Source organism: Thunnus thynnus, chromosome 19 (assembly GCF_963924715.1).
Source record: "Thunnus thynnus chromosome 19, fThuThy2.1, whole genome shotgun sequence".
In the NCBI taxonomy this organism is placed as follows: Eukaryota; Metazoa; Chordata; class Actinopteri; order Scombriformes; family Scombridae; genus Thunnus; species Thunnus thynnus.
The window spans coordinates 13544903-13558270 of NC_089535.1; the positions used below are offsets into that span (position 1 = coordinate 13544903).

The 13368-nt window shown below is 37.9% G+C and overlaps 1 protein-coding gene across 1 annotated transcript in view; it reads left to right on the top strand.

Moving 5' to 3' along the window:
- LOC137170519 (astrotactin-2-like) overlaps positions 1-13368 on the top strand; it is a 287500-nt gene that overhangs the window by 52724 nt on the left and 221408 nt on the right. The window contains exon 2 of the mRNA XM_067573959.1: positions 4341-4528. Coding sequence (XP_067430060.1) covers positions 4341-4528 — 188 coding nt within the window. The remainder of the gene's footprint in view (positions 1-4340; positions 4529-13368) is intronic.

The following is a 13368-nucleotide window of genomic DNA, read 5'->3' on the forward strand; positions in this document are numbered from 1 at the left end:
AAACTATATTTTGAAAATACAACATTTAGTTATAATTTATCAGAAAAGCAGATGTATGGTAGTACTTTTAAGTTCTGCAGCTGATATGTTTTCACTGGTTAAATGCAGAATTGACCCATAGAGGTGCTTATGGGAAAAACAAAACAAAACAAAACAAAACAAACAAATAAAAACCAAAAACCTCTTGTTTTGTGGTTTTGCTACTGTCTTTTTTTTTTTCTTTCTTTCTTTTTTTTTGGGGGGGGGGGGGGGGGGGGGGGGTTAAATGCCATAAATTAAGAATTTGAACACTGTATAAAGTTCTTATTGTGTGTTGGCTCCCTACCTTTGTGTTCTTAATCTGTTTGTGGGTGACCTCAACTCATCAAACGGCCAACTGTGAGAGGCTGTGCTAAGTGGAAATTACTCTTGCTCAGGGTAGAATTTAAAGGGTGTGAAAAATAAAGGAACTCAAAATTGTACTCAGCACTTCTAGTCAAACCTTGTAGATGATGAACAAAAGATAAAAAAAAAGATCTAAGAGGAGGATCAGATAAAAGAAAATGGATAAAGAAAAACACAGTAAGATGCAGAGTGAGCACTTATATGATCACCAGCTCTTGTAATAAGAGCTCTGCTGACATCAAGTGTTCAATAGATTTCACTTAGGAATATTTTAAGTACCTGCAGAGAGGACTTAGCAAAGACTGGCAAGGATTTATCAAAGATTTGGCCAAGCTCTTCATAGCTCTGTCCCGACTGTTATGCAAACTTTGTGAAAAGTGAAAAGGGACTAAACCAAGGTTTTCATATTTGTTGTTACAGCTTTTCAAGCCCAGTTTTATCTTTAACTCTTCCAGTGACAAATGGAAAGCAAAATGCTTTGTTTGAATCAAAATGAGAAACACATCTATATGAAAAGGTGAATCCAAATGTATCCAAAGATTTCCTACTGAAATTCATTCACTCATTAATGAAGGCTTTCACCATCACCCAAGGAAAATGAATTAAGAGAAATATCCAAAGCATGGACAGTATTCAGCATGAATTTCTGAGGATAAGGGTATATTTCCTGGTTCTGAACTGATTATTTACAGTTTTCCTTTCAAGGACAGTAACGGTGGAATATATAATGTATACTTTAAATTACAGCTTGTCTACCTGCCTTACAACCATTTTCAAAGCATACCATACATTTTTAACGTATTCCTTCATTTCATTCAGCAACTCACTTCAGTTCATTTCCTCAGGGTGTGAAAATAAACTTGCACATGCTGAAAATTAACTTACTTTAAATTGGCGATCCACCACAGTGAACATTTTTTGTCTCAGAGTTTCTTACTTTTCCAAGGACTGATTTGAAAATTAGTTCTGTTGATGCAATTGGACTCATTGTAATGTTCTTCAGCAGACAAAATGTATCACTGAGAAGATTTTTGAAAATGGTTATTGCTAAGAGCTGTACTGCCATGCCAGAATTATACAGCTTCAACAACAACAACAACAACAAAAAAGAATAGGTTTGCTGATGATATCTTTATCTCTTTCTTAAGAAATGTTCACATGGATTTTCACTGACTTAAATCAATGGTTGCTTGCAAGGTTAATTTAAAACCTGTGTACGATACAATGCAAAACCACCAATATGGTCCCTTATAGATTCAGAGAAATGGATGATTCCACAAAGCCATTCTCCCACCTTTTTTGTCATTTGAGCAGTTTTGAATAATGTGACAGCCATAATGTATTTTTGCCTGCCTTCTCCTGGGGCTTTATGTCCACAATACTAATAACTTACAGTATGAAAAACACACAACCACTTCAAATGAGCTTTTTCACCCTGTAAGGATCCACGCCTCAAGATGTGTCACAATTTCTCTGTGATCCATGGAGACAGTTTTCATGGGTCTAAAAATGTTCATTATAGCATTCCTTTGGGTTGTCCTTGGACTCAGTTTAGTGGACACTGTATTGCTGACACCTTTGCTGGGAGCACGCTGGTTTCAGTCACACACATAGAGTATACACACACAGTCATGCGCATATACACATTAATAATGTTCCTCGTAATGAATTACAAGCAGACCTTGAGGCCATACACCTATATCCCAGTAACGTCTGGCTTGGTGCCCAATGACAAGCCCCATAGCACAAAAGACAAGGACACACACACACAATCCTTTTGTCTTTAAATAGCATGCTTACTAACCATCCTCATCTGCATAACAATTGTACAAAGTTAGGTAACAGCCACCCATTACTATTACTGTCCACCCATTGTGCATTTAATTGCTTCTACTATTGCAAGATTTGCTTTTTTCAGTTTTCAACAGAAAAATCACTTTTCATTTGGATCAAACTAAGTGTCAGTGTTGTGCATAATCAGAGTTATTTAAAGGTATCTGAAATGCACAGAAGGCGCATGAGCCTAGGTAAATTTGACAGGAGCTTGATAGTTATAAGCTCTGTTTCAAACAGTAACAGAAGGCAGGAGGCTCCTCACTGTTGGCACCACAGACAAAGCTTTATCTAACTGTCAAGGTGAAAGGTCAAGCTGTGTGTCTTCAGTCCACAGATTAAACTTAAATAGGTGAATAGCCAGCAGTTATGGCATTTAAAAATTTCACACCCTGCAAACTTTTATCATAACCTGTAGTCAGCAAAAGTATAGAACATCTCACAAGTCTATTATAAGAGGAAGGATATTTAAAGTGTACTTTCAGAATATTTGAAAGATTAAAGATAATGTGACTTAATGCTGAAATAATTGGTCAGTCGATAGTCAGAAAACCAATGTCAAACAGTGTCGATTATTGGTTCAATAATTTAACAAGCAAAAACACCACATTCCCCTGGTTCCTGCATTTCAAATGTGAGGATCTGTTGCCTCTGTTTTATATAATTTTCAAGTCAAGATCTTTGACTTTTGGACTTTTGTTGCACAGAACAAGGTATCTGAATATGCCATCTTAGACTGCATGGTGCCTGTCATTTTTCGATATTTTCTGACATTTTACAGACTCAATGCTTAATTGATCAATTGAAAAAAATATTTTAGTAATTCTACCTATGATTTAATAGAGAAATATGGGCTCTATGTACTGTATGGTATGAGTTCTGTCATTTTCTGATTGGATGTCTGTTCTGCATGCTCCCTCCCTGTACCTGAAGGCCAATGGCACTGTTGAGCAGAGCTCACATAACACTCCCTTCCTGCCCATGTCCTCTGACCTACAGTCAGCAGGTTAATAACCAGCTGCACCGAAAGCCATTTGTCATTTGCTACCTGCCGCTGATAGGAGATGTCAGCAGATGGCTATGCCCTTGTCACCCAGCCACATGACAAATACTGTATCAAACCTCGCAATCTGAAGCTCCCTGAGGCTTCTCAGTACTCCTTTACTGAACAACCACTCCCAGTTGATAGCATTAGATTCTTGTGCCATGATCCATAAAGATAAACTGGCGATCTCCCTGCTCTTTTTCATCTCCTTTTTCCATTGCCCCATGAATTGCAATTGGGTGTGTTATTTCTTTGTTTTTTTCACTTTGCACATTTTCCCATCTGCTTTGCTTTTAAATGTTTCTAGCTTTCCTTTGATGTTGGATTCTTAATGCCAGCACTGGCCTGGAGCTAATGGTTTTATATTGGTACAAATTGTAGGATGATTTGTGCAGATAAGAAGAGGACAGTGAATGGTGAGACAGCATTTCTACAACTGCTGTGGACATATGAATTTAATCAAGCTTGATAAATCCATTATCTTAATATGTGTAGAGTTTTTTGTGTCTGTTTTTCTTGCCTAACAAGAAAGAGGGGTGTAAACAAATGGACATTAACAGGAATAAGCCTTCCACAACTGTGACTCATTTTGTTTATGATTAAAGTGTTGTGATGGCTGAAACACTTGTGATGCTTGGCACTTATTAATTTTGAATTTAGTCAAATCTCTGACTAATACAATGGGTGAAAAAGTTGTCACCATAAAGATTTCATCACAACAGCTAAGCAATGCAATGGCTTGACAGTGATTCTTACTGAGCCAACTGCACAACTGTAAAAAAATTATGACAGCCTAAGAAGTCTGTCCAGCTATTCAAAAGTTCCTGGGTGCAGCTGAGTGTTGATGCTCACTGAGATGGAGCGCTGCACTAGAATACTAATGCATAACCTACAGTAACATTTGAACTTTCAAAGACTGTTGAGTTGTTTTTCTTCTAAATGTTCCCAGAATAACAGATATACAAGCACACAGACCGGCATGTGCTTTAACAAGCACAGTTTAAATGTCAATTTGTCATGGATTAAATGTTGATGCTACTAACTATTTCGCTTTCTTCTCCCTCATTGTTATCTGCAGAGATGTCGGGTACAGGAGAAGATATTTCTCAGGTACACTGGAAGCAGCAGTGGTTGGAAAATGGGACACTGTACTTCCATGTGTCCATGACTGAGTCTGAGCTTCTAGCTCAGACAACACAACCTACAGCCCGGGAGCCTGCTCATGTCCTACATGAACACATGCATCTGCTGCACATCTCAGTTATGGTAAGTTTAAACACCTAGGCATGATAAATGTGGCTATGGATATACATACAATTAGATATAAATGCATGTGTGGCATGGAAAGTACAAGCACACCATTGTTGACAATCTGTTAAGTGTGACTGTCCTCTATGTGGTCATCCACAAATGTCATGTGCAGCAGTTGGTTGCTGGTGTTTGGGCCTTCATTTCATGCAGTAGAGTTCTAGAGACTTGTAGAATCAATGCCAAAGCACATTGAAGCTGTTCTGGTGGTACGTGGTGGCCCAACACCTTACTAAGACACTTTGTATTGTTTTTTCCTTTTCCTTTTATTTGTCACCAGTCTGTACGTACATCCATATGTGTATGGATAGGTGGAGACAGTGAGGTTGTCATGAGTGAAGTTTATATTGCAGTGTTAGTTGTATGATCTGGAGGTTCATCTTCAAGGATCAGGATGGTGTCAGTTTTTTTGTCAGAGTTACATCTGTCTGGTAGGGCAGAGGATTTGATGTGTAGTTGATGTGGGCAGAGCTATTGGCTTCGCCAGCAAAGGGAGGAGGTTGTTATTTGGGACATGATTATATGGGACTGTGAGTGAGTGAGTGATTGAGCAAGCGAGTGATTGCACTGTATGTGTTTGTATTCTAATGGAGTTATTTACACCGGTAGGTATATAGAATTGATGAATGGACTGAATAGGGACCAATGACAATTAAACTGGTCAACTTTGTTCAGTTATTAAGTGAAGCCACTTGGTTGCTGAGAGGTTGTGTCTATTTTTCCATTTGAGTAGAATGGTTTTCTTGGCGATTGTTAAGGCAATCAAAGTTGGCTGTTGGCTGGGTTCAACTGAAGAGAGCTCTCCTAAGAGACATACAGATGGGGAGACTGGAATACTGTGACCCAGATTGGGGGATAATTTATGTGTAACAGTTGTCCAGAATATTTGAATGGGTGGGCAGAGCCAAGTGGCATGGAAGTAGTTGTCTGTGGTGTCTGCAGTGTGTGCGAATGTTCTTGTCTATGAGTTCCATTTTGAATGTTTTCTGTTAACTGTAGTGTACTCTATGCAGGATTTTATACTGAATGAGTTGTATTTTAGTGTTTGAGGACATTGAAAGTGTTGTTGCAGATTTGTTTCCAATAGTTGATATTGGTGATAACAGCTAGTTCTTTCTTCCAGTTTTGGGTTGGAATGGAAAGTTTTTTATCAGTTTTAAACAGAATCATGTAATTTTTTGAGAGGATTTTTTTGGTGAAAGGTTAATTGATTTGATCCATCATTGAAGGTGTTTGAAGAGTGGTGTTTGATAGCTTGATTTTACCCTTAAGACAGTATCTCAGCTGTGAGTATTGCAGGAAGCTGTTGCCACCAATATCATACCTCTGTTAAAGCACTTCATGTGGTATCAGTGAGCCATCTTCAAGTAAATGTTCCAGATGTGTAATACCTAGTTTTTTTCATGAGCTAAATGTTATTGGTTTATTTTTAATTTGAAAGTCTGGATTGTGCCATATTAGGACGTATTCTTTTAGAGTCAGGAGGTGTCTGGTCATTTGGCTAAGTTTCCACCAAGCTGTCAGAATCACTGTTATCAATGGGTTTTTGATGCAATTATGTTGTTTTCCCTAACTGTGTAAGAAATGTTAGATCTGATATTGGTATTTCCTGGCATTTATATTGTTCAATATCCAGCCATGGGTGTTGTGATTGTTTGTTTATTAGAAGTCATTTTGTTATGTATTGAAGATGGTTTGCGAGGTGGTAGACTCCAATGTCTTTTAGGTTTATAATCTGATTCTTGGTTTTTTATGTTTCCAGTAGAATTTGGTGATGACAGAGTCCAGGGTCTTAAACCAGTGTAATGTAGGTTGCAATGGGGTCATGGAAAAAGCAGTTTATTTTTGGTAGTATGGACATTTTTACTGCTGCTATTTTCCCTATCAAAGACATGGGTAAGTTCCAGCAGATGAGATCTTCCTCAATATCTTTAAGTAATGGAGTGAAATTCAGGATAAATAGCTTTGAAAGCTTGGTGGAGATATTGATACCAAGATATCTGATATGACCTGTTGTTATTGTGAAAGGTAGTTTTTTCATTGCAGCCTTCCAGTCTTCCCCACAGTGACAGAATTGTAGATTTAGATCACTTTATAGAGTAGTCTGAGAATTTGGAGATAAGATTGGAGACTTCTATTAGGGATGTTGTTAGTTTTGTTAGATATAAGTATGTAACCTGCATGTAAGCTGATTTTGTGGTGGAAGTGTTTTGTTTGTCTACCTGTAATATTATTGTTTTGATGAATGGATGCTAAAGAGGCTCCATGAAGATGGCAAAAAGTAACGGAGAGAGTGGACATTCTTGTCTTGTTGGAGTATAAAATGCTGGGTCATGTGATTATTGGTAATAACGGATGCAGAAGGTGAGCTATAGAGTGTTTTGATCCACTGCATGGACGACTTCAAAACCAAATCTCTCAAGAGTGAGGAGAAGGTATATTTACTTTATCAAAAGCCTTTACAGCATCCAGTGATGTGATAATGGTGTTAAAGTGATTTCTTTAGGATGAAATGGTGTTGCTTGAGGAACACCATAGAAAAATTCATGCTGTGATTTGGTATCAAAAAAACTTTTGACATTTGGAGATTTCTGTAAGAACTGCATTTTTTTTGACAATGAATGGTGAGCACTTCTGTTCTGGAAATTGCTCAGAAACTCCCTTATTGTCAATATACCTAGGTAAGCCATACATCCTCTGAATGCCCTGGGCCTCTAGTTTGTGGTTGCAAAGTGTCATGAGGCTGTGATTATCCTAGAGGTCACAATAGATCATTTTATACAGTGAGGTTAAGTTTCAAAAAAATGGTGTCACTACAATGAAATGATTACTATGGGGACCAACATCAGCACACATGAATACAGTTGAGCTCATTGAATCCACAAGAGTCTCAGATTTCCAGTCATATCAAATTTATGCAATTCCAAGACTGTTTAGAGACCCCAGAATGCAGAAATATTCAAATACGCCATTTTAGGAATAGCTGAAAATAACACATTGTTAAGATTTTATTGATATTAATGCCCTTATCGATTCTGCTTATCAGTCTGATTCTTTATCGAGTCCCTTATTGATTCCTGATCAATGTCCTGTGTAGAATAAAAGGAGGCCTACACAAGGTTTCAGTGTCAACACAACTGTTTTATTGTCTCCACTGTTTATCAATGACCTTGCATGCTGATGAATATATGAAACATAACTGGCAGATAACATAAATGGTTATGCAAACAAAAGTTAACTACATTAATTAATTAATTAATTAATTTGAAAGCATTGTGCAGTCTCCTGTCTGTATGAGAATAACAAAATGAGCAGGAGGAGGAGTGCTTCGCTGTGTTATTAACATCATGTCTCCAGCAGTGGAGAGCAGCTGCTCTGCTGCAATGTTAGCTCCGGGGAAAGACGTTGCTGTCCAACAGGCAAAGCGGGTGCAGAGTTTCTGTTGCAAAACAGACTTAGCACAGAGTTATTTTCTTCTTATTTTCTATTCTCTTTTCTTTTTGTCACCTCAGAGTGAGTTTGGGTTGTTTAATGCTAAAGTATGTGTTGGTCAGCTGGTCTTGTTTGTCAGTGCTGATTGCTGCTCCACTCCACTAATGTTAGTCTCTCAGTGATGGCGTAGAAAGTTCACGGTATACTTCACATTCTTCTCGCAAAGTTAATTATTTACTCAGCAAATCAAAAAAATGTTTGCAACTGTTGCCTTTTTTGAAGATGAATTAAAAGATAGCCAAAGATAACTCTAGCGTGTGTGCTGTAGACAGTCTGGAGGCTGCACTGCCATTGCAGTTGAGTTCTGCCTTTTTTGTTCCGTCAACATCACATGCCTGGACATCGATAAGAGGAATTGATAAGCATACGATTCTGATGGATTAGACAATTTGGAACCGGTTCTCAGCTGGAACTGGTTCTCAATTCCCATCTCTAATGGTTTTTGCCCAAAACTGCATGGGATTAGCATAAAGTGGGCATGTCTGTAAAGGGGAGACTTGTGGGTACCCATAGAACCTATTTTCCTTCAGATATCTTGTGGTGAGAGGTCAAGGGACCCCTTTGAAAATGGCCATGTGAGTTTTTCCCTTGCCAAAATTTAGTCTAACCTTGGACCGTTATGTAGTCCCTTTCCTGACAAGTATGATATGGTTGGTACCAATGGATGCCTTAGGTTGCCTACTTTCATATGATACCAGCATCTTCACTGTAGCTTTAGAACTGAGCCCGCTACAGCCTCTGAAAGACATTATTGTCACACACGGACACTGGTGTCCTCGGGGAGTAGAAGAGGTTAAACTGAATAGACGGTGCATGTTGGAGGATGAATGTCTGCCCTGTATAAAACCTGTTTGGTCCAAGTGGATTAAATAGGATATGACTGATTCCAATCTGTTGGTTAGTGCATTACTTATTGTTTTGAGATTGCAGTTGATTAGGCTTATTGGTCTGTAGCTAGAGGTGAGTGTCTGGTCTTTGTAGGGTTTGAGCAGAACTGAAATGAGAGCAGTATTCATCTGTTGTGGTATATTCCCTGATGATTTAATTTTGTTAACCATTCTGATAAACAGAGGAGATATGAGGTGCCAAAACTGTTTCTAGAATTCTATGGGATAACCATCTGAAACAGGTGACTTATTGTTACTTATGGAGAGGGCAGCTTTCTTGAGTTCTTCTGTAGTTATGGGTTGGTCTAATGTGTTGGTCTGTTCTATGGATAGTTAAGGAAGTTCAATGTTGTCAAGAAATGAGTGGAAACTTGAGGTACAGCATTTATTATCAGAGTGGTAGAGTTCCTTATAGTAATCCTGGAAGCTCCGGTTTATATTGTTATGTTGTGGGGTTATGAATTAGATTTCCATGTTGATCTTTGATTGCTGTTATCAGTGTTTTTTTAGCTTTTTTTCTTTTAAACTGATCGGCGAGAAATTTACCTGTTTTGTCATTATGTTCAAAAAGTTCAGTCTTGTTCTTTGCATGATGAATTGTGTCTTTTGATGTATTTTTTTTTTTTAGCTGAAACTTAGTTTTCTGTATTTCATGTTGGGTTTGTTCAGTGGGGGAGTTGGACAGTTTGGAGATCATATGTTTAAGTTTGAGTTAAAGTTATTGTTGCATTTCTTGTTCTTTCTTCCTCCTGTGTATAGAATATGAGATTATACTATATTTCCTGCTTTTGCTCTTTCCCAAAGTACAGATGGTGATGTTTCTGGAAAGTTGTTCAATACCATGAAGAATGTCCACTCTCTACAAAGAAAATTGTTAAAATCTTTGTCTGTTAGGAGTGAGGTGTTGAACTGCCACCTACATGGGGGGGTTGGGTCTGTTTCATGCACTAGATCGAAGCTGATTTGTCCATGGTCTGAGATAATAAGTGGATGTATTTTGGAGTTGTTGATTTGTGATTTAACAGAGTTACTGATTAGGAAGTAATCTATTCTGGAGTAGTTTTTATGGGAAGATGAGTAGTAGGAATATTCTTTGTTTGATGGATTCTTTGATTGTCAACAATCGCCAAGACCTAGATCCTTCATATACTGTTTTATTGTGTCAGACGAGTGCCATGTCCTGTAGTTGTTTCCGGTGTTTGATCTGTCTTGATTTGGAATGCCATGAGGGTTGAGCATACTGTGTGAAAGAAATCTGGATTGTCGTCATTGGGCCCATGAATGTTGGCTATTGTTGTTTTCACATTCCTAATAAATCCATTAATAATAGCAAAGCAGCCGTCTGGGACTACCACTGTATTTTTGTTTTGTTATGGAACATTTTTATTTATTAGTATAGAAACTTTTTTTAAGAATTATATTGTCCAGAAAATATGTGGTTTGTCAGTTTAGTTCTGAGTTTTAGATGTTCTGTTGTTGTGATGTGTTTCTTGCAAAAGGAGAGGAGAGGAGGTGAGATGATCAAGAACTTTGGCTTTGCCAGTGACCCTGTTCCCCTAAATGTTCCAACTAATAAACTTGTGTGTTGACATTATCATTATTATTAATAATAACATTAATAACATTATTATTTATTATTTTAGGTTTCATATTTCCTCTGGGATGGACCTCCACCTCACAAAAATAACCAAATGTTTTTTTAATAAGCATTTGCCCTACTGTAGTGTAATGGGTGATTCATAGGTCTGTGTGTACATACAGAAAATAAACTGATAGAAAAAGAAAAAGAAAAAAACACAAAAAACAACAAGAACAACAAACCAGTGCATCAACATACTGTAAGTATACATAGAGGTAGACAGAGACAGAGAGAAGAGACAGTCAGACAGACATGGAAGTGCTAGGATGAAAGATGAGGTAGTAGGGTGTGTGTGTGTGTGTGTGTGATCGTCCTGTTGTCACCCTGTGAGGGGGCTGAGCAAAACTCGACAGCCAGACTCAGCAGCCAGACATTTGTCCATTAACTGTTTAGGAGCGGTTGAGATTGTCACTAAAATGAGAATAGCTGGTCCACCTTAAAGGTCATTCCACCTTAAGTGAGGTTAGTAAGGCTACACCAGAAACACCTCTAAATGCACACTAGGGCACAGATTCTAGAGATTAGGTTTACAACATTTTAGTTTTGATTGCTAACCTTTCCTGTTTCAGCATCCCGACTGTAGACTGACCAACTTCTCTGCGTGCCTTTTTAATTTATTTGGTAACATCATCTCACCCGTATTGATGTCAATACTTTTTGAGTTCTCTGTCTCTGCTTGTAAAGTTACCATAAAAACTTGTGGCTGTGATTGTATAGGTCCGCCTTCCCCTCCCAGTTTCTGTTATCATCACTTCACTCCTTCCTTTCTCCCCAAATTCCGACTTTTCAGGCTTCAACTATCATGTTTCGCACCTGTTCTATTGTTGATTTTTTTCTACCTCACCTCCCCTTGCACATCCCACCACCTTCTCTATTTCTGTCTCTCTTCTCTGCACCATCTCCTCGCTCTATCCACCTCCGTCTTCTCTTGAATCCTCTCACCTATCCTGCTCACAGACCCACCTCCTTCTCTCTCACCCTCAAAACACTTTCAGTGACACTTCATTCAAGCGTGTGTGCATTAAACTGGCATAACACTGCCATGGCATCATAGCTGTGCAACTAAAGATGTCTCTCTTGAGTTAGAGTTTCTAGCATTTGTCCATCAGTTCAGCAATTAACATTGTTATTACTGTTTACATTGTAATAATACTATTACATATATGTTTATTGTACCTTTATAAAGCAATCACTTCACCACTAGGAAATTATTTTAGACTCTGTCATAGGAATATTTGATAGGAACATTGGCGTGACGACCACTCTTTCACTGTTCATTCATCTGAATGTGAATGTGATTATGAGAAATCGTTGGGAGTAGGATTATGTTTTAAATTTTGTTATGTCCAATGGCAGGGAGATTTTTTCAGATAGATAACTCTGATGTAGCCTATCTCACCTTGTAAATGGTCACATAGTTTAGTAATTAATGTTATACAACAGCATTGAACTGCAATGTGCCTCAAGAATAAAACATGAGACTCTAGGCTGCGGATTTATCAACATATCAGTCCTGCTGCCTTCAGATGCTGCAGGGATTTAATGAACTGAAGGAGATTTTCATACAGTATAAAGCAACTGTGGGTAAAATATACTGTAAGAATCACCCACATTCAGTTACAAATCAATACAGATGCTTTAACTTCATTAAATGTTATTTTCTGTGCCAATTTTGGTTGGACAGTGTCTAATTGAAATAACTTATTATATTTCAAGCATCAACCCATTATTGCAGCACATTTACAGCAAGTATTTCGTTTGCACTTGTAAACTCACCAAGTGGCAGTGGAGTGACTTTGTTCCAGAAACAGACGTGGTTCTGAGACATCTACCCATTTTCCACAAAAACACCAACAACTTTCTTTGCACTTCCTATTTGCACGTCTCCTCCTGGCAGTTCACCATGCATGCGGTGTTGGGCACCACAATACTACACAGACGGGCAAAGCAAATTTCAAGGTCAGGAAAATACCAAACTGTCCATGTGCTGCTTGCGCTGGCCATTACACTATCACAAAAAATAAGGCCCGGTGTTGTATTTGGTCAAATTATTTGAACTAGTCTGAACTGGCAGCCATAATAGGCCACTCACAGTCCTATATGTTCTGATTATGATTAGATTTAAAGGTCTAAGATGTTGGAGTAAGCTTAGACATTATCACTTTGATTGTAATACCTGGCTTAAACATTACCACTTTATTACTATAATATCTGAAAGTGAGGGGACAAAAAGTCTTGTTGTCATCTATTCTGGCACCAGTGAGTAAGCCATGACAGTGTGACAGTGAGCCAGCATGCACAATACCACTTTTAAACTGATGTTACTAAATGGAATTCAAATATTGTTCATTTTATTATTTATACCTGTGCTTTTTCTACTATGACATGTCAAAATGTCTTTTATAAAAAATCTTGTGAGCTCTTACTAACCAGTATAAAGCTTTCTTCTTAAAATATATAATTTCTCTCTGTGACCTTCATTTTGATTTGCAAGTCTAAAGAATAGCTGTACATGTTTCTGTCAGAATGAAAATATTTCCACAATTCAAAACTTTGAAACTGTCACTCAGACCTTTGAATGCTCCTGTATAGATTACTGAGTTCTCTGTGTTCCTCTCTAATTATCAATACCCTTTTACAGGTACAATGGATATAAACGCAGAACCAAGATTAAAAAGTAAATAATAAGCACTTAAAATATGAGACTTCCAACATGTGTCTAAGCATTCAGTTTTAAGGCCTTTGCTCAGATGTAAGATATTCTTCTCTATCATTGTGCC